Source organism: Artemia sp. Qi Xiang Cuo, chromosome 3, assembly GCF_049724085.1.
Source record: "Artemia sp. Qi Xiang Cuo chromosome 3, ASM4972408v1, whole genome shotgun sequence".
Classification (NCBI taxonomy): domain Eukaryota; kingdom Metazoa; phylum Arthropoda; class Branchiopoda; order Anostraca; family Artemiidae; genus Artemia; species Artemia sp. Qi Xiang Cuo.
This window is the reverse complement of record NC_142796.1, coordinates 23,784,200-23,806,412: the sequence shown is the minus strand read 5'-3', so window position 1 is coordinate 23,806,412 and position 22,213 is coordinate 23,784,200. Positions and strand designations below refer to the sequence as shown.

The window sequence follows — 22,213 nt, the reverse complement described above, 5'->3', positions numbered from 1 at the left end:
GGTCGATCACCGTCCTCTTTCCCCCCGTCCCAACACCTTCATCAAAGTCTCCCTTGCACAAACACCACATTTTACGATTTTTAATGGCCACTGTATCATCTGGTGATAGGACCAGAGGATATTTTGTATAGCAAAGGAACGAAATTGCTCCCTTCACTCTTTTGAGTAGACTGATCACTTCAGAATGCATGAAGTCTTCACCGTCACTCAACATCTCCCCGACCTCCAGCACTTGCCTGATATTATTGGAATTCTTGTGTGCATGAGCTTAAGATATCTCGATGGCTTCATGTATTTTAACAGTATTTGAATTTGACGGATCGCACATATCTTTCAGCTTAACCTCACGGTTCAAAGCCATATGATTGCTCTGTAAGAGTGTGTATTGCAATTTTTTATAAAGTAAGATTGCTCGCTCGGCACGTACCATCTCAACTGACTGGTATCCATGTTTTTTACATCGTTTATTATGATTATTTATATTTACATCAGAGCGAAATCTTGAGAATAATGTTGAATAGTCAACGCATATAACACCACGCCCCCCCTGGTGAACTTCCTATAAAAACCTAATCAAAGACGGCAGCTGATTTAAATTACAACATTACTCGGTCTCTGTGGTCATTTGGGATAGAATACACACACAATATTCTACTTATTCAAATGAAGGAGCACGCACTGGAACTAATATTACCTTCTTATCGTAATGCTAACCACCTTCAAAGTCTTGTTCATACTGTAGCACATTAACTTCAATCATTAAATGTGCATAAGCTCGCTCAAGAAGATATCGTCCTTTGAGTCTCACGGGGTCTTGACCAATTAAACAATTATAATCCACTCTGTTGAACATTGAACCCTCCCTACACGGACCTGAAAGGTTGTCAAGATTTTTATGATTTGCATCTTTTCGAAGAGGTATCTGTTCCACAATTAATAATTAATACTTGAACCCCTGTAGCCTCGTGTAGAAACAGATTCGTGGTCTCACCCGCCACCCCACACAATCTGAATGGTATTTTAAAAATCTAGCCCTCTCCCTATGCCCCCCTCTTACAATAAAATCCTTTTTAAACCTACAACTGTTAACATTTAAACTTTATACAAATAACACCACCGATCCACGCCCCCACGCGTTATAATTTTACACCGTAATGTTTATACTCTTTGGCCACATGTTGACCAAATACAAATACATGTTTAACTTCTGGGGTTTTTACCACCAATATTTGTTCCAGTATTTAAAATACATATCAACCGCACTTTCATTTAAAAAAAAATAATTGGATTGCTCTTGATGATTTGAACCTGACACCCCTTCCCAACCCCACACGGTTCTGTTCAAGACTGACGCGACTCTTATCAGTCTAAGAATGTGAAATGTCCAGGGGGGCGGGTATTATACCTCCCGACACTAGAGAGTTGAAAGGGTCACCGACTTTGGCCCTGTAGACCAGTGTGTGATGCAAGGCAGAGTTGGAGAGAAAAAATCCGGAAGAGGGGAGACTGTTGCTGTTGTATTACTACTTCTATCTAGAGCATTCGGTGGAAAGGTGTTGGGTGAAAGAGACTTATCAATAACAACACTCCCGGTCTTTTCAATCACAGTTGAGGGGTGTTTCAAGAGGTCCCCCACCACCAATTCTAAGGTGTTTGGGGACAATTGGTCAAGACAGCCTGTATTGTCCTCTAAGATAATGTCATTCTGAGGACCCGGTTCAGATTTACTTGTACCATCATCATCTAAATATTCGCGCCTGAAATTATCCGCCCACTCTGGGCCCTCAACCATGTCAATATCGCAGCTTCATTCCTCCAGGCTGGCCATGTCCCCAAAAACATCGTTAAGGAAGCCACTTTCACACTCCATAGACTCGAGGATCCGTATAGCTTCATCCTCGAACTCCGCTGGTGGTGAGAGACTTGGTCCTGTAAATATAGTTGCTCCATCACTCCATGCTGTCGCTGGTGGTTGTGATATATTTTTAATCTTTAGAAAAAATGTTTTATTTTTTATGTAAATTTTTTTATAGTTAATAAACTTTGTTAATTTCACATAGTAATTGTCACACTACCATCACCATCACCATCACCTAAACAATTAAAAGAAGAAGAAAGTTACATTGTATTATGTCTTTCATAATGTCAACTGAACACGTTAAAAAATATATTTTTTTTTTTTTTTTTTAGTAAGGAAAATGTAGTATTATTATTATAAAAAAATAATGTTTTTATTAAAAAAATTTTTTTTTTTTAAAAAAAAATGAAAAATATTAGTACAATTAGATTGTGTTACCCCCGCTACTATCCTAAGCTCCAGCTGGCGATAGCTTCAAATATTGAACTTTGTATATTTAAAAATTATAAATTAAAAAAAAATTTATTATTTCTACACTAGGGGCCCAGTTATCATTTTAAATATCGTGTCAACAAGAATAGAAGAAGAACCGGCGTGATTGATCTTATCATATTGAAATTTGTATTTTTTTTACTTATAAATTTCCATATAAAGGTATTTTTTTTTTTTTTTAAATATTTGTCAATTGTCCACGATTTCTAATGGTTACCAACTCATAAACTCCGATCCTTCTTACGACATAGAAAAAATGTTACATGTTATTAAAGAATAATTAAAACTTTCACAAAAAGTAAAATGTGAACACATAGGGGGGGCTATTGAACCATAAAATCTAATCAGCGCCTGATTTATCGTGGTGATTCACTATAAATTATTTATTTTTAAAAAAATATTAATACAACACACATGATAGTTTTACTTACTAGGGGGGGCACGTTCTAATGATCTATACTGGGTAAGAACTAGGAACATACTCCCTTGTAGAATCTCGTTTAGACTCTAGAACTTTGTATTTTTTTTTATTATAAACTCCAGCTGTCTGTGGTTGATGATGCTACCTTCTCAATAATCCGTATTGTCATGTGTCTTGTGTAAATGGATTTGTTTGAAGTTGAACTGGGTTGAATAAATACTTGACAGAGAAAGACTAACTTTTTTTCTACATCCAGGTAAAACATGAAAATGCTGGATGGTCCTTTTTTATAACCCTCCCTCCCCATCCCCCTATATCCGGGCGGAATCGGGTGACCCTTGAGCGTCCGTCGATGTAGGAGGATAGACAAACGATCGCGGGCGTGGGCGAAGGGCGTGGCCTGCACACCACTGTTCCAATAGACCAACCTCCCAGTCTTTTTCGTAAACAACTCCTTGTCTCAATGATATTACCAAACACGGTGTCACACAAAGACATTTTCCTAACATTACAGAGAAGACATATTTTAAACTTATCAAATCCATATGTAAATTGCTTATTGAAGATAAAGACCATGTTATTCAAACTCCACTTTGCAACTGACCCTCCTTATAATTCATATTTGATTGAAAGGCGATTGTAGATACGATCATTCAAAGCGTATGTAATAAAATGCATTAGGCAATAAAATATAATTATAATTGTGCACTTTACCTTTATTGTAGAACTTTTTTTCACTTTATTTTTTTTTTAAAATATTTATTTTTTTTTTTATTAAATTTAAGTTTCCTTTTAAAGAAAATTATGTATTATTTAAGATTTAACGTTTTTTTTTTGTTATATAAATTCATTAAAAGAATTACTTTATATACATCGATAATTTTGTTAATTAAATAAAATTAAATATATTAGAAAAAAATTTTAATTTTTTAAAGGGCTATTCACCGGAGAAAATCATTTATTATTTTTTGAAAAAAGGTGTAGAAAAAAAAATATTTATATAATTACAAAGTGCGATTTGACTTCTATATATGAACTCCTTTTTAATACTTGAGGGGTGTAAAGGTCACAATATTCAGCAGGTTGAGATGAGGCATTATATAAGGCAGTCCACCCCCTATTAAAGTTTCGTCCAGCTGATATGGAGCTAACACGGGGGTCAGAGGTCCCTGTAATTAACAGATTCGCAGGCATTGGCTGGTCTTGTGTAGTTCTAGTAGCGAATTTGATAACTGAAGGTCTTGTAGCTTGCATTAGTAAACCTTCGCTATATCGTGCCCTCTTTTCAGAAGGGGGTATTGAATGTGTCCACTTCCTTGAAAAAAAAATGAATTTTAGTTTTGTGAAAATAATTCATTTTATGTTAGTCATTTAAATTATTGAAAAACTTTTTTTTTTTAAAATAGTTAAAAGCACTTTTTTTCAAAAAAATAAATAAAAATTCTACATTTAAATTAAAAGAAAAAACAAAAAATTGAAGAAGTCAAGTTTATTTATTAAAAAACACTCCCTAAAAAAAAAAAAAAAACACATATAATGATAAAAAAAAGCCAAATTAATTTTAAAAAATGTACGAATTTTTACAAAAAAAACAAATAAAAAAAAATAAATTTATTAAAAAAACAAAATAACGATATAAAAGATAATCAATTTTTTTTTCAAAAAAAAAACATAAAAAAGACCAATTTATAACGATAAAAAAAAAATCACACAGTAAAAGCAGACTGTCAAGTAGTTATTTTAAAAAAAATTACTATAAAAAAAAACACAATGATATTGATAAAAAGGGAAACTTTTGTAAAAATTAATGCATTAAAAAATCAACATTTTATTATAATCACAAATTAACGATAGAAAAGCTAATCACTTTTTTTCAAAAAAACATCTAAAAGACCAATGATCCTGATAAAAAATCACACCTTAAATTTCAACATATAATAGAATTAGAGTTTTCTTCAACTACTAAAAACAATAGGCTTCTAAGTGTATAAGTATCCCTTAGTTATAGTGTAAGGAAAGAATTTCTTCCTTAAGTTAATGAAAATTTTTTTTTAATATTGCTAATTTTTTTTACACACCATAAAATTTTTATATTTATCATTTTTTTCTTTTTATTTACAAAAATTGATATCAATAATAAACACGACTCGAAACTGATGGAGAATCAAATATGTAAACTTATTATATACAGAAAATAATAGGCGATTAAAAAAGAAGAGACCCCGGTTTTTTGAACTAAAAAAAAAAGACATTGAACTTTGAAATTGCGTCGTTCCTAGAGTGTAAAGACCTGTAGACCTGTTTGTACGCAAATGACCCTGGTAACCGTCCAATGCATTGAAAACTTACATACATATCTATGCCTTAGGCGTAAGTTTGAATGTATACTTTCAATGCATTGTACGGTTACTACTTCCGTTATACATTGGAGACAAATAGCAATTATTAATAATGCACACGCTAGAAAATTCCTAGTGTAAAATTAGAGTTAAAATCATGAAAATTTCAAGACGGAAGTAAGTGGTTAGTCAGTTAAAAGAATGAATTACTATAATTGTCTTTCGTCTTACTTTAAAAAGACCAGATTTCCCCTTCCAGGACTCTTTTATTATTTACTAAAAGTCAACAAGAAAATAGTTTAATAGGCCCATAATACGCTCCGTTATACATTGGAGACAAATGGCAATTATTAATAATGCACACGCTAGAAACTTCCTAGTGTAAAATTAGAGTTAAAATCATGAAAATTTCAAGACGAAAGTAAGTGGTTAGTCAGTTAAAAGAATGAATTACTATAATTGTCTTTCGTCTTACTTTAAAAGACCAGATTTCCCCTTCCAGGAGTCTTTTATTATTTACTAAAAGTCAACAAGAAAAATAGTTTAAACCTGTGAATGCACTGTCTCAGATTTTCAGAGAAAAGGAATTGAACATACGCCTCATTATTCTCAAGATTAGATCACTCATTTACGGAAATTATCTCGTCAAACAAACCAAGGGGAGACGGATAAAAACCAAAAAGGGAAAAAATACAGCTTCCTTCGACCTTATTCATTAGCGAGAGAGAACAATTAGGCTTGATTTTTTTTTCTAACGTTGTCAATTTATTGCGACAAAGTGTTAAGGGTCTAACCTCTGCAGTACACTAAGTGTGAACTTGAGGCCAAATACATGAACAAAATATCACACTGTAGTAAGTTGCACTTATTTGTTGACAAGGCTAACAATTATGATGTCACTTGTCCTTGTGCTAGATCCATTAGTGTCAAAGCTAAAGTAGAGTTTTATAGCACAAGTCAAGAGAGAACTATCTGCAGTTGTGTACAGGATTAACCATTGAACTATTTCGGACTTTTAAATATCCGAGGACATAATACGTTTCAGTGAATGGTCAGGTATTACAGTTTAAAAGAATCTGGGGGTGCCACAGGGCTCCTCACTTGGTCCACTCTTTTTCTTTGTTTATATTAAAGACGAGCAAAATACAATGTTCGCCTTGATTTTACCCTACTTAAGCGGGGCTCCCACGGCGTCAATAAAGTTAATAAAGCTGTCCATAAAGTTAATAAACCGTTTTCCTCTTATAACTTTATTGACTTTATGGTTGTCGGAAAGAAGTTAAACTTTATTTAACTTTTTCAATAAGGTCCGGAAAGTTTAGCCAATAGGAGAAGACTTGTGGAAATTTTCAATTCAGCTAAAAAAAACTAATTAGATAGCCAGTCTTGAACTTTTTTCTCTAATCTGTGGAACATTGATATGTGCTACATTAAAGCAGAAGACTTGCTTATTTCACTAGTGAGAAATAAACCTTTAATATACAGTTCCTCACAAGGGGAACATAAGGACAGAATTTGTGTTGAAAATGCATTCAAGAAAATAAGCGAAGTAATGTTTTAAGAATTGGGTTCTCATTTTTGTCTGTGAGCCTTCTTTAGTAAATTTAAAATCAAAAACAACAGCTAACTGGATACCAATTTGTTAAACTGCAAACGTTATCAAAAAATAATGTTAAATATATTCAAACATAAATCAGTGAATAATTCAAATTAATGACTTAAAAAAAATTCCATAGAGTCAGGAAGGTAAAATTCATGTGTGAGCGCGACGAACTTTACGGTATGTAACTTTGTGGAATACTTTATTAACTTTATTGACGCCGTGGGAGCCCCGCTTTAGACGTTCACTAGCAAGGGAGGCAGGAACAAGTAAAACTTCATCCTAATTTGCAGACGATACTCAGTTAAAGCGGCCAAAAGCACCTGTAATATTGGTATTATTAATTAGTTAAAAAATATTTTTCCTCTGTCCATTCTTCGTCTATGTGTTTTCACTTATGCACTCTTATTTATTCCATTGTTGTTCAGTTTGGTCATCTACATTTTAGATACATCTCCAATTGATTGTAAAGTAATACAAGACAGATATTGGTAAATGAAGTGGTGGTATATCAGTTAGGACAATTTATTAACGCATTAGAATTGTGCCACTGGCCTATACGGTCTATTTTTTAGTGCCGTTAAGCTTATATATCAAATTTTGAACAAAAATACTCAAGTATGGTTGTTTATATGTTTGTTTCTGTTAATATTATTCATTATTACAATGCACGACAGGCTGATGATATCCTTATCTTAGTTCTGTTAGTTCTGCCTATGCGATCAGGGGCACCCACAGCATCGAGGAAAAAAGGCTCCGTAGACTGTTATTTGTACCACAGCGTATTCCTGGGCCTGCCCCTACGACGTGTACCTGTTGGTTACCAGTGCAGGACAACTTTCGGAAGTCACTGGTCATCCATTCGTAGGACATGTCGTACAATGTCCAAACAATTCAAACAAGTCCAATTGATACTCAAGATTCTTGGAAGGCACATAGTTTCGAACGCTAGAATTAATCTGTCTTGTTGTTTTTTTAAATGTCATATGCCTGGAGCATAAAGAAGTCCTGATGACATTAGAACGCCAACAACATCTTCAGAACCCTTGGAATTCTATTTTCGTGTCCAAGGACCCAACAACCGGTCCAAAATTTCGAATAGTGTTCAAACTGTTATTGACCCTCACACTTTTAAAAATAATATTGAGAAATGTGTTGTCATGCATGGTCCATATATATATATATATATATATATATATATATATATATATATATATATATATATATATATATATATATATATATATATATATATATATATATATATATATATATATATATATATATATATATATATATATATATATATATATATATATATATATATATATATATATATATATATATATATATATATATATATACATATATATATATATATATAGATATATATATATATATATATATATATATATATATATATGTATATTTATATATATATATATATATATATAAATATATATATTCCCAAAACAATCAGAAATTGAATTAAATAACATAGTCAAACTCAAAACGAGCAGATATTAATATGAGTAGGGTTCGAAACCCCCTATGCTTTCTAAAAGCCAGAATATAATTTGTACTTTACTGAAAAAAATTCTCCTAAATGTTTTCATTTTTACAATTTTAAGAAATCAAAAAATTAATTAATAGGCTATTTTAAGGAATAAATATCAGCATATGTATATTAAGCTGACAATGCACATTTTTAAAGTAAATTCATTTGATTTTTTTGCAGTTATTTGATTCTATTTTTGTACATTTTTGGATTCATTACTGTTTTTTAAACTTATTTAGTGGAAAAAGTTTTTTTTAATTAATAGTAATGTAATAACGTTAAATACAACCTTATTATCTCCTCACTACCCAGTTGCGTTCAGTTCATTAAATGATTTTTCTATTACTAAGCGAATCAGATATAAAAATTGCTAAGGATAAGGATAAAGGAGTATAAGGATCTCGTATAAGGACACGAGATTTATATTACCAGTATACAAAATGGCTCATTCAGAAAGTGATTTAAACGATTAGAAACAGTCAAACCAACAAATTAATAAAAAAATACAATTATTAAATACCTTATGTTCAGTGCGTTAGGCGATTTTCCATCCAAAGAATTTCCTTGTATAAGATGAGCAATGGTATAATAGGCCATGTAGATTGTCGAATCTGACAGGGAGTCAATTAACCATTTATCATCCCAAGGCAACTTACTTCCTAAAAAAAAAAAAAAAAAATGTTCAAATGCATGTCACCAAGAAATTTGGTAGTTTTCAAGATTTACAGAAAACAAATAAAATATCTATGAAAACTATATGAAAACTGAAAACTATATGCGTCTTGAACAGTCTTGGAAAGTATCAACAACATCAAATTGGATATTTGATGTGTAATGATATTAATTGTTGAAAGATCCATCAGTTCAAAAATTTATTTCACTGTAATTGTGTTTTTGTTTTCAAAACTGTAAGAACTGGAAAAGAAAATATTTGTATTATAATCCGTCTTCAAGTTAAGCACCAGTGACCCAGAAAGCTTTTGGTTTTTTTTTACAGTTAGGAAAGAAGGCAGTATCCAAACACTTGTTTTTAGGGAAACCATGTTCGTCTTAAACAACTTTAAAAAGAGCTAATAAACTAAACTGAATATTTGATGTATAGTAATATTAATTGCTGAAAGCTCATCACTTCAAAATGTTACTATAATTTTAATGTTTATTTTCAATATTTTTTTTATTGTTTATTTTCAATACTTTTAAGACTTGGTGGTTTTCTGTTGCATAATAGTAATCATTTTGTAATAAAATATTTAGATATGACCTCATTTCCAACTGGACTGTCAAATTTTTATCATAGCATTAGTTTTGGCTTTTTAAAATTTAAGAATAAATTTAAAATTAAAGACTTAGAAGCTTTGACTTTATAGATTTAGCTTTTGAAAATATATTGGTTTTCTCTTACATAATAGGAATTATTTTAACATAAAAGGCTAAGGACAATGTCACTCCCAACACCACTATCAACAATTATTCTTCATAGCATGAATTTTAGCTTTCTAGAATTTAGTAGTTTTTTGCTGCACAACAATAATGATCAAACCCACAAGCCTCCGTTTTGTTACTTCACTAAAGCATAGCTCCACTTCAACTTCCGTTACTTTCTGAGCTAAAAAACACCTCGCAATCGTTATACTAGATTCTCCATTTATGTCAAACTTTAGAAATTTAGATATTTATGATTAGACAAACACATTTGAAATTTGACACATCCAAACCACCCCCTCCATCGTCAAATTTTTAGTAGAGGTAGGGATTATGCACCTTCTTTAACCCACAATCATGGAAGTGTTTTCACTCTGGTTGATCGTAGGCAATCAAGGAGCACATGCAAATTTGGTTCAAAAAGACATAGCAAAGTGATTTAAGTTCAAACTAAATGCAGATACAACAGCAAAATAGAGAGAGAAAAACTGAGTTCAGGCGAAATTCGTTTTGTCTTAATGTTGTGTCTTAGTAGCTAAAATCGTTTCAACAGACACTGAAATGAAGTCTCAGTTCTTCCACCGAGGCTCTTTACAAGAGAGTTAAGAACAGCTTATTATGGGGCCACCGACATATTTTACACTATTTTGATTTATTCTTTACAACCATACCAAGGCCATATGTCCTTGAGCATGCATGTCTCGTTAGATTGTCCATTGCTGAGACGAATTTTTTCTTCACTTCCTCATGGAAGGTATCTACCCTTTCCAATGCTTGTTCTGTAATAGCTTTCCAGTCCGATTCCCCATAAAGTAAATACCATTGATCACAAAGAGCAACGACGCATTCATCACCAGATCTGTAAAAGAGCACCTGAGTCAAATGTTTCGCACAAAAATTATTCACTGGATATTACATAAGCAATAAACTTATCAAGTGTCAAAATCTTAGCAGATCGGGGGAAGCATTAGGATGAGAGGGGGTTGAAGGGTTATTCTAAACCTTAAATAAGCATTAATTTTATCTTTCTCGTATTTAAACACTAACAACACTGTTAATACACAAATGTTGAAGAAGTAATCAACCTTTTTCTTAGCAGAATAATAAAACTGCGACTAATAGCATCAAGAGGATTTTTTTTTTAATATTTTGTGTTCTGGTCACAAAACAAAACAATTAGCAAAAAAAAAAAAAAATACTTGCAACTAGGGTTTGATTCAGAAACTCAAGTTTTTCTCGAGTGTAAAAATATTTTTACAAACTCGAATCTGAGAAACTAAAAAACTCAGATTGTTTTCGAAATTAAAATACAAATGCTTAATAAACTTTTTATATTTTAAATAAAAAGAAATAATACAGTTCTAGATAATGAAACAAAAATTTAATCGAACTTTACTCAAGTTCAAAGTAGATAATTTCGAAGACCACTTTGTCTTTCCATGACGATAAATGAAATTTCAAATGGGGATAAATCACCCTATTAGACAGTGATAAAAAAAATTCACAAAATATACAGGATATTTTGGTCACATATCCGGAGACTATCATCAGTAGTAATACTAAAATAAAACAATTAAAAATAATAATTTATATGCAAAATAAAATAACTGTATATTGTTTAATGCCTTGCTAAGAGTATGGCTTTGAAAAGAATAAGGTTATTAACCAATATGTATTTTATTTTGCATATTAATTATTGTTCTTTGTTGTTTTATTTTAGTATTACTACTGATAACAGTCACTGCATATGTGACCGAAACATCTAGTATTTTTTGTGAAATTATCACTGTCTATTAAAAGGATTTATCCCTATTTGAACTTTTATTTATCCTCAAGTTGGAAAATAAACCCGAAGCAAAAACTCCCGAGCTTTTCTCGATTTTCAATTGCTTTTGATACCCTACTTGCAACAGTCAAACCAATGAAAAAAAAGAGTAAAAAAAAATGCTTTCCATTTTAAGTCATGGACCATGTATTTTAAGTCATGGACCATGAAAACGGTCTTAAAATGGATAATATGCAGATATTTATGTAAATTAGTGCGGAAGGTGTCTTAAGGAGGGTAGTATAGCCCTCTCTCTCTTTCAAGAGGTATCAATGAGGCTATGAACCCAAAGAATATACTCTTGTCCAAAATATCTATTTTGTGTTCACCGTTCAACACAGGGTGAAACTGAAACAACAATACCTTTCAGGTGCTAGGGGAGGAAATACATAAAAAATTAAGGAAGTAGACAAGCAAAAAAAAATGAATATATTTTTTACCCAGTGAATAGATGAAATAAAGCAATTATTTTGGCAAAGATCTCAGCTAAAATATTTTCAGTGTCCAATAAAATTATATATATAATATATATAATTGTAAACATATATACTATAAAAGAAAACGCTAAACTTTGGAAGTAACATTAACGAAAGCCAAAAAGACTGCTGATAATAAAACACAAATGAAAGATTCCGTACAAACACCTCAGAGTTCATACAAACATTCTCTTTGTTTGGATCTATTAGCTCAAAAAGGAAGAAAACTTGAAAACTCTAAAACTCAAAATCCTGTGTGCTACCAAAGAGATTCGTGAAAGTACCTCGAAACAACTTGTTCTTCGGGCTCTGCATAAATAAATGCTTGCTTTCGGTCTGTCAACTCTTTTTTAACAAGTTCCTGAACGTCACGAATCTTCTTGCCTTCGTGAAGTCCGACAAGCATAATACCGTCCGGCACTTTAACAATTGGGATCTTAAAAAAGATATATATGTATTAGGACACAGTCATGAGGCGACAACTCGCATGAGTAATTTGAGGCCACGTCATCCCAGCAAAAGCAAAAGTACGTATAATCTTTTATTTGTTAATAACATCTGATACATACAAAGCTTCATACAGAACATGAATCCCTCAGCCACTGCCTTGGTCAGAAACACTCCCGTCGAAAAAAAAACAAAAATTAGAGGTAAAAAAACAAACTTTTTTTTCAATTTGACCAACCCCTCCCCCGCAAGAACTCAAAGATTAAATGTGCTCGACACGTGATCCTATGGATGGGAACAGCGAGTATTTTCACAAGAATGGGCAGTCATTAGTTTCACGATTCTTTTTCTTTGAACTCAGATCTACATGAACTAAATGATTTAAAAGGGTATATCATCAATAGGACACTGTTCAGAATTTTTATTTGCGTGAAGGGGGATCAACTTTGAAAGAGTCTTATTAATCTGATAATCTACTAATCCGCATTTTCTTATTCTTATTTTAACAATTCAAGGGGCTTTGTCAAATTCATGGGAAACATTGCTCAGAATTAAACAGTTAAAAGCGATTTTTTTTATTTTTATTCTCTTCCTCTTGGAATTAGTTAAAACTATAAATCTTATTTCGAAATAGTGAATGGCTGTATCAACATATGTACGGCAGTTCCACTGTCTTAGAACTCTTAGTATAACCATCCTCTTCCACAAAGAAAAGGAGGATGATAAATAAAATACAAAGTGACGTATATTTTTGCCAAATATTTGCCAAAGAATTAAGTCATTTTTACCAAACAGTTATTTTTTCCCAAAGGATGGTAAAAAATAAAAAAAAAAGCTCAGTAATGTATAAACAAATTTTCAGGGAATAAATTGTCAACAAAAGCGATATTTCCTTCCATGAAATTTCTCTTTCAAGTTAAATGCAGAATTGATCCGGATACATCATTTTGTATCCTCTCATTTACAAAAGAAAAATTAATTTTCATTTCGCAAAAGCAAGACTTTTCCAGGGTTCATCAATTATGTTCATAAAAAAAACTGTAATCTATATGACGCTAACTAAACCCTATTTCCGGTTTATATAAGCAGGCATATAAGCAGGAGCTGGATACCTGAGAGGGATAAATTTTTGGTTCATTTAATTTTTTTTCTTAAAAAATTAAGTGACCCAGGAACTAAGGAAGAAGAGGAAATAAAACAAAAAATTATCTAAACCATTTGCACAAAAATCAAAGTTAGAATTAAACAATATATATAAAATCAGCTTTAAAAACTCAACTGACAATTAAAATTCTACTGAACTATTCATTCTATAGGATATATGCATTAATATCAATTGAGATTTATTGGAATATCACTTTGAGGTGCATTTATCGATGATTTGTTATCATTATAACGAGTGGGTCCTGCACTTTTAATAAACCACTATCTAAAGTGATTTTTCTCAGCTTTCTTCTCTTTTTCATTATAGATTAATCACACCATTTTCCTTATATAATTTTTTACATCATTTTCTTGTCTTTTCATTGTCTGTTCTAGTTTTTCTTCTTATTTTTCTGTAAAAAAGGCTTCCAGATGTGAAGCTGAGATAATTCTGATTTTTTAAGCAGGTAAATTTAATTTATTGTGATGCAGGCACTTAAACTACGATCACGGGTAGTTTCACTAAAAGCTCCGAAAATTTATAAATTAAATTAAAAACTTGGATGTACGGTGATTTGTTGAAATTAAAAGGTTCCAAAGTGAGGAGAATCAACCCTTTTCTCTCCTCATTATATGCATATCCAAGATTAAGGATTAAAGTCCGATTCTAGGGGTTTAATAATTAGTAAATTCTTACCGGTCTGTATATTTATTTTATTTAAAGTTAGGTTGCAATAAATTTATTCAGTTTCAGTTGTTATCAGCATGTATAATCAAGAAGTTAATTTGAACAGAAACTAAGTAGCAAATCCACGACCGATGTTAATTTAACGGCTGTTTAAATAGATAATATTTCAATGGCTTAAGCGGCACAGGCAAGATAAAGCTCCAGTAAGGTTGATATCAGTATATGAATCTTACCCAACTCTTTGACTTCTTTGGAAACTTTAGAGTGATTAACTATCTCCTCTATGAGGGTCCTCAAAGCGGCCTTATCAGAATTAGAGCAAAAAGAACAAGTTGTATTAACTTTTCTTTTCTTTAAAAAAAAAAAAATTTAAACATAATATAGTACTGCTTGACTGCCGAAGTTCTTTTTTCTTTTTTTTTATACAATTAATCACTAATTGATTTATTTCAGATTGGTTGCTGAGTTATAAAATTCCGGTATCTCGCAGCGTGAATTGTCTCTCGGGGGCTTGAAAATCAAGGTACAGACAGCTTGATTTCTGGTTAGAATCTTATTAGGCTTTCTTGATTACTTCAGAAATTGCGGAGTTGGCAACACAGCACCATTTTTTCTTAGATCAATTTCTTCTAGAGACGCTATCTGTTATATACAGTTTTTTGATACTAAATAGGTTTATTTCAGTTTTTGTTTCGAAATTGTAACATTTCTATTTATTACATAGCCATGAATTTTCATCACTTTTTTCATCTCAAAGTTGCAAAGTAGGACTTTCCCAACGCTTACCAAATACTAGTTTCAAAACACAAGCAATGGGCTGCAAGCCAACAGCCACAACAACACTATGAATGTAAGTAAAAATTAAATAAAAACTTAAAACATCTCTAGAATGTTTGTAAAAATTTTTCTTCAATACAGTAAATTAAACCTTAAAAGTAGACACCAAGAGATACAGGTGAAAGGGCCAAAATCTCTTGGGTCAGTGCCTCAAGGGAAGCTTAACATGGGTCACATCTAAAAAAAATTCAGTAAATAAGGGTTATATAAATTCAGAAAACAGGGGTCTCTACTTGCATCCGGCCACTATACGAGAGAAAGAAAAACCTATTAATAAGCAAAATTGACAAACCGATTCAAATGGTAGCACCATTTCATCTTTAACACCAAATTTCTGACGGAAGGGCTGGTTTGTCTTCAAATCACGCAAGAAAACAAAATCGTCGGGTGAATCCGAAGGCACTGACGTTTCAATTCCAGTTCTCTTATCCTCCTTAATTGTGAGCATTGGCAACGCATACACCACCTGGTAAGAAGTCAGGGGAGACTCCATTCCAATACCAATTAATTCCTTAAACAATAAAGAGCGTTTTTAGCACATCATTTTTTAGGCCACGTGCCTAAAAAATTTTCTATTCATACTCAAATGAAATATAAATACTGAAAACGGATAATGTTTTATTAGGTCTTATTAAAAAATTTAGAAGTCTTGAGTTCGAAAATTGTACCAAGTTATATTAAAAAATTAGCCCGCTTTTTAATTTTGTCAGTTCATTTTTAATGTTTTTAGCATTCATCCTGAGATTGAACCATTAAATCATAGACGCTACTATTACTACTACTAGTAACAACTCATTGCAGTACCAAGCCGCCTGAGACCGACACATCTGTGCCTGCTCCTCTTCTATCCCAATCTAATCAGAGTCTCCCTCTTTTTAATCTCCAAAGAAGTCCTTCCTTGCAACCTAGCCCCCACCTGATTCGGGAACGACCTGTATTTGGTTTGGACCTAGATGGTTAGCCGAAAAGGACAATCTTTGGCAGTCTGTATTCATTCATCTACAAAGCGTCTCCTAGCCATCTTGGTCTTTCTCTCATTATAGGCCTAGGAAACAAGATAGAACCACATTTTTCGAATAAATTAGTGTGAAATATGAACAGTCAGACGAATACCCAAGAAAGTCCGTAGACAATTCCTCTGGAAAACATTTGGGAAAATATGGCAGAACAGTAAAGACTTTCTTATCACCCACTAAAGGGATGATATCCGTTGGAGGTTGTCGCGATGATGAAAAAAGACAAAAAAAGGCAGAAAAGGATTCATCATCTCCATAACCTCCAACGGATATCATCCCTTTAGTGGGTTATAAGAAAGTCTTTACTGATTTGCCCTATTTTCCCAAATTAGGTTACAAATTGCAAAGAATTCTTAAAAAACATAACTTAAATGTCACCTTCAAAAATTTTAATAAAATCCAGAACTATTTTAACAGCGGTAAAGATAAAACGAGCCCTATTTTGGACAGTGGTGTTTATAGGGTTCCATGTTCTTGTGACTGTTTCTATGTTAGAAGAACCCGCCAGCGATTGGGGGAGAGATTGTTGGAACACAGGTCCTCAATCGAAAAATCTATCGAGCTATGCCAAGAGCCTGAGACTTTTGATTACGCCTTGGCTCAGCATGTGTATGACAACCCGCACCATTTCGTTTTATTCGATAACACCTCCATTATTGCCCCTGTTAAAGGTCTCATCCAAGTTTTCAGGGAGGCAGTTGAGATAAAAAAGTACATTCACCGAAAAGTTGCTCTCAATAGAGACACGGGAGAAACCTATTTAAGCCCCATTTATAATGAACTAATTAATTCTGATCGTTTTTACTTAAATAAAAATAATAACATTTTGAAAGCAAACCTAATCTGTGATGATTTTTTACCTGGAAAGCGTTTAGCTTTTAAAAATGCTCTGTATAAATTAAATAATTGAATTCCAATTCAGTACTGTATTTTTTCATTCAGTTATCCTTTAATTATTACATGGAAAGGGTCGTAAAACTTTAGCTGTGCTGGGTTTTATGGTTTGAATTTTTCTTTCTTTTTTTACATTATTACAGGATTTTAATTAGTAATTTTTTATGGTATTAAAGTGCAATTAGGACAGTCAAGTAGAGGTCTTGACCGAAATATTTGAATTTTAGTCCGTATTTTTCACTGGCTTGTATAATCCTCGTTTTTCTCTTTTTTAATATTTTTTCGTTTTATCATGATTAGCCAGTGTGGTCTCAGAAATTATTTACCATCTTTAATACTACCTAGGTAAGTGAATTGCTCTGGATTAGTCTTGATAGTGTGTATACTCTGCCCTGAAGCCATCTCGTGTTTTTAGATTAACATCGCGATTTGGCTACCATAAAAAAAAAAAAAAAAAAGAAAATACACGACAGCAATGGTATATGGATGAAATATGGTATTAGCGGCATTTTATATTCTTTCTTTTATTTATTGAGAGCAGATTACACTGTTTTAGCTGGATAAAACGAATTTAGTTATAGAAGAGATCATACACACAGCGTCTGAGAAATTTCAATTTTGGGGTTAACTAACTTTAATACGGCACCATCTTTCTCTTACAAGTTTGTGCCATCTACAGACAATAGTATGTGTATTCTTGGCAATTATCTGGTTGCCATTCCTATTGCTTTCATTTTACTTTCTTTGTTTTATCTTTTCATCTCGTGAAGGACTTTAAATACACCCTCTGGTGATTGCTTCTGTTTATTCCAAGTGTTAATCAGTCGTTGGATGATGTGTTATGATTATATATAAACCTGTGTACAAGGTGAGTATAATCCCGTAAAGTATTTATCTAGATACTTCCCCTGTGGCAGCACTACTCTAGAAGAAGCTGAATATGCTGGAAGGCAATTGTCATGACAATAAACGGGGACAACAAACTTTTACAGGTCACAGAGTTTTTTGTGCATACTATGTTACTTTCTTTTTTTATGTGTTTATGAAAACGATTGTCTTGAAAGATAAAAATTTTATCTTACAAATAGTTCAAATAATTGCTATTCTAGTCCGGGGGCCACAAAAGTGTATCTCGTTTATTTCTGAGTTAAGGTGATCAGAAAAACACAGTCAGTTTGACAACAGTTTCCGACTATATCGACCACGCTGAATCCAAATATGGGTGGTGGCAAAGCTGAAGATTACAGCTTTACCTTGTAAAATTAAAAAAAAACACCCTTTTTAGGCCTATAAAACGTGTATACTGTTTATTTTTTCCAAGGATATACCACTCCGATTTAGTAGCACGACATCTCATTTTGTTCCTAGTATGGTCTTCTCATAGAATATGGTAGATTTTTTACGACATCTTGTATAGCCCAGGAGCTATAGGCTCATATTTATTGATTTTCCTCGAAAATCTCAAAATCCAAAGGTTCATTTTCAACTAACCACGCATCTCGGACCTTTCTATAATTTTGTGTTTTTCATTCGCTTCTAGGATTTACCTTTCGTATTTAGCTTCACATTGTCGTAAAGTTCAAAGCTTAAACTGTTTGGTGAAGCCGTCTAAAATTTTTGAAAAAGTTTAGGCCTAAAATTATATGCAAAAATACATGTTTCCAGAATGATGATGTGACACATCTTATAGGCTAAAATTTACAGCCAAATCCGAATATGAAATTTACTTTTCAACCGAATACCAACTTCAGTTGTTATAGGCTAATTTTTTTTTACTGCTCTATCTTGAGATTAAATAAAAAAAACAAGCTTTTTTTTAAATGAGAGCAAGGAGCGACATTAAAACTTAAAACGAACAGAAATAGTTTCGTATATGAAAGGGGCTGTCCCCTCCTTAACGCATCGCTATTTATGCTAAAGTTACACTCTTTCGCACAACTTTTTTTTAAATATAAAACTTTAGCGTAAAGAGTGAGGCGTTGAGGAAGAGACAGCCTCTTTCATATACGGAATAATTTCTGTTCATTTTAAGTTTTAATGTGGCCCCTTACTTTCAGTTAAAAAAAACTTTTTATTTAATTTTTGAACGTTTTTGAATTAATGCAGGTTTTTATTTTGGCTACCCGTACGTGAATAATTAAACCAAAAGTTGCATATTCATTTTATTAATTTTATTTGGTTAAATGGCTTTCTCGAAAGTTGTTTAATTATATTTACGAACGTTTTTATTAGTAATAAATATACGTAACTTACGAATTTACTTACGTAACGAACTTCTATATTCATATATTTTTAATATGTATATTAGAGGGTTCGCCCCCAAGTCAATACCTCGCTCTTTACGCTAAAGTTCAAATTTTGTTTCAATTCAATAAAAAAGACCCCTTAATCACTAACACCGTTAATTATTTTTTAAATAATGCTGGGAAATCCGGCGCACCCTTCATAGCAATGTTCCTTCCCCCCTGAAAACCTCATCCATGGAAACATCCTCCCTCATAACCTCCTCCCCCCCCCACAACCAGAAAAAATCCCCCCCTGAAAACGACTGTAAACTTTTAATAACAAATACTATATGTAAACATTGAGTAAAGTTTATAACTTTCAGCCCTTCCCCCGGGAACTTTGGGGAAGTAAGTCATCCTAAAAGACATAATTATTATATTTTCGACCATTCTGAACAAAATTTTTATCTAAAAATTTTGATCGGGTGACTTTGGGGAAAAAATGAGCGTGGGAGGGGGCCTAGTTGCCCACCATTTTTTTTGTCACTTAAAAAGGGCACTAAAACTTTTAGTTTCCGTTCAAATGAGCCCTACACGATATTCTAGGACCACTGAGTCGATAAGATCACCCCTGGGAAAAAAAAATAAATAAAAAAGATAAACACGCATCCATGATGTTTCTTCTGGCAAAAATACAATATTCTACATTTTTGCAGATAGGAGCTTGAAACCTCTACAGTAGGGTTCTCTGATACGCTGAATGTGATAGTATGAGATTAATTTAGGTTCTATAGCTTTTAGGGGGCGTTTCCCCCTTTACGAAAATCCGGCAAATTTTTTCAGGCGCTTAATTTTTGATGGGTAAGACTAAAATTGATGAAACTTATATATTTAAAATCAACATTAAAATCTGATTCTTTTGATGTATCTATTGGTATCAAAATTCCGTTTTTTAGAGTTTCGGTTACTATTGAGCCGGGTCACTCCTTATTCACAGTTCGTTACACGAACTGTTTGATCAAGTTTGCGATAATTCTACGAGAGAATTATCGCATTAAAAAAGAAACAGCCTGAAGCATTCAGTGACGTTATTCCAAGAATGGGTGGATTACATCTATGTATGAACTTCCTTTGTGTAAATGGGTACCTCATGAAAGTCTCAGGGCTCGAAGAAATCTTTAGTAAGGCTACCATCTTACTCCCTGGAACTGTGAAAAAAGTTATGACCCGAAAACCCTGTTACAGGTGTATGCAAGCTCACATCATCAGTAGAGGCCTTGCATAGAGTATATTGGAATGCTCTTGAACAGCATTACACTGAATGAAACGAAGAATTAAGAACTTTTGATGAGTTTTCAGGTTTGATGTCTGCGTTCATGAATTGCTGAGGCTCATTTGACAACCTAGACAAACACTTGGAATCTATGAACGTCATACTATAGGTGCATCCCTCATGTTGCCGTATGTAACACCCGCAGGGCATCATAAGTATGATGCATGTCTACTCCAGTATTTGAGTGGCATGAAAACCTTGCCACCTAGCTTGCATGATATCTTTGTCTAACAACTATTCAACGTGAAGTGGAAAAATTGCAAGATGACTTGTGTTTCCCCAGATCATGCACTGGAATCCACACTCAACCGTGAATCAAAACAAAAGGGAGGAATAAAGGGAATCACACTGAGCTCAAAGGCAGTTGCCAAGTGGACTACCACCATACAATTCTGTGCTGAGGTTTCCTCTGCTCTTTGTTGACTTGCCGGAATTGAGAGCATGAATGAATTTGATGGTGAAAAAAAAAGCAAAAATGGGACCTTTGAGAAGCTTCAAGAAAACCTTGTAAGTAATGTGGTCTCTGTTGTCGAAGACCATGTTGATCCGTTTACATATGATGAGGAATCACTGGTGAACATCCTTTCAAATCAAGTCACTGATGAGGCAGTGGCAAAGAACCTCCTGAGTGCACGTGCTAGTGATTTAAAAGCTTTGGAAGCATACTTCGATGGAAAACCCAACCCCTTTTCCAAGGTCACAGTGTAAAGCATGACCCTGGGAAGGACAACCTTATCTTTAAGAAACAAAACGAAGGAAGAGTGGATATCAGCTGGCACCTGGAAATACATTACTAAACACGACTGCTCGATAAACCTGACGACTCTGACGTTGAAAATATATGGAAATATATTGACCTTAATCAAGAGTGTAAAGCATGACGCTGCGAAGGACAACCTTATCCTTAAGAAACAAAAAGAAGGAAGAGTGGATATCAGATGGCACCTGGAAATACATTACAAACACGACGAGGCCCAGACGCTTAAACTGAATACGTTGAACCCTGAGCAAAAAGTCTAGTTACAGTCCCTTTACAAAGAACAGGGTAAGGCAGTGGAGATAAGTGCTAGGAAAGACAAAAGAACTGTCGCGAAGGATAAACCGGTGGTTGCACAAGAAGCTGCAAAGAAAGGATATCCGAACATTGCCTATCAACTAACGAACGAGATAGTAGCAGAGAGAACAAATCGTACACCCATTGAAAAAGGGGGACATAATTTCGGATCCACATAAAGCTGACATGCGATAGACCTCACATTTACAGTCTTAAAAATACCCAGATTTGGTGTTCCGGAAACAGTACCGGATACATCATTTATATAAATTGACGAAAGTACTGGGTGACAGGACTGAAGAAGTAACGATAGATGCGAAAAGGCTGAAAAATGAACGTTCATCTTGGGTAAACGGCAGAGAGGCTGAAGCCATTCCTTCAAGCCTACATAACCGTGTTGACTCATCTCCTAGTGGTCATCTGGAATAACGAGAAATTCCCAAAGGACTGAACTAAAGGTATATTAGTCAAACTCTTCAAAAAGGGTGGTGTGCTAAAAAGTGATAACGCGAAAACCATCAACTTAATCTATGTGCCTATGAAAATACTAGCCGCAGTCCTAACTAGTCCAAAGAAAGAAACAAA

The 22,213-nt window shown here is 33.2% G+C and overlaps 1 protein-coding gene across 1 annotated transcript in view; it reads right to left on the bottom strand.

Annotated features, from left to right (window-relative positions):
• The window catches only part of LOC148953894 (leucine--tRNA ligase, cytoplasmic-like), a 117,821-nt gene that overhangs the window by 53,237 nt on the left and 42,371 nt on the right, over positions 1 to 22,213 (bottom strand). Inside the window, 4 exon segments of the mRNA XM_089086001.1 lie at positions 8,789 to 8,927; positions 10,362 to 10,549; positions 12,276 to 12,427; positions 15,399 to 15,617. Coding sequence (XP_088942127.1) covers positions 8,789 to 8,927; positions 10,362 to 10,549; positions 12,276 to 12,427; positions 15,399 to 15,617 — 698 coding nt within the window.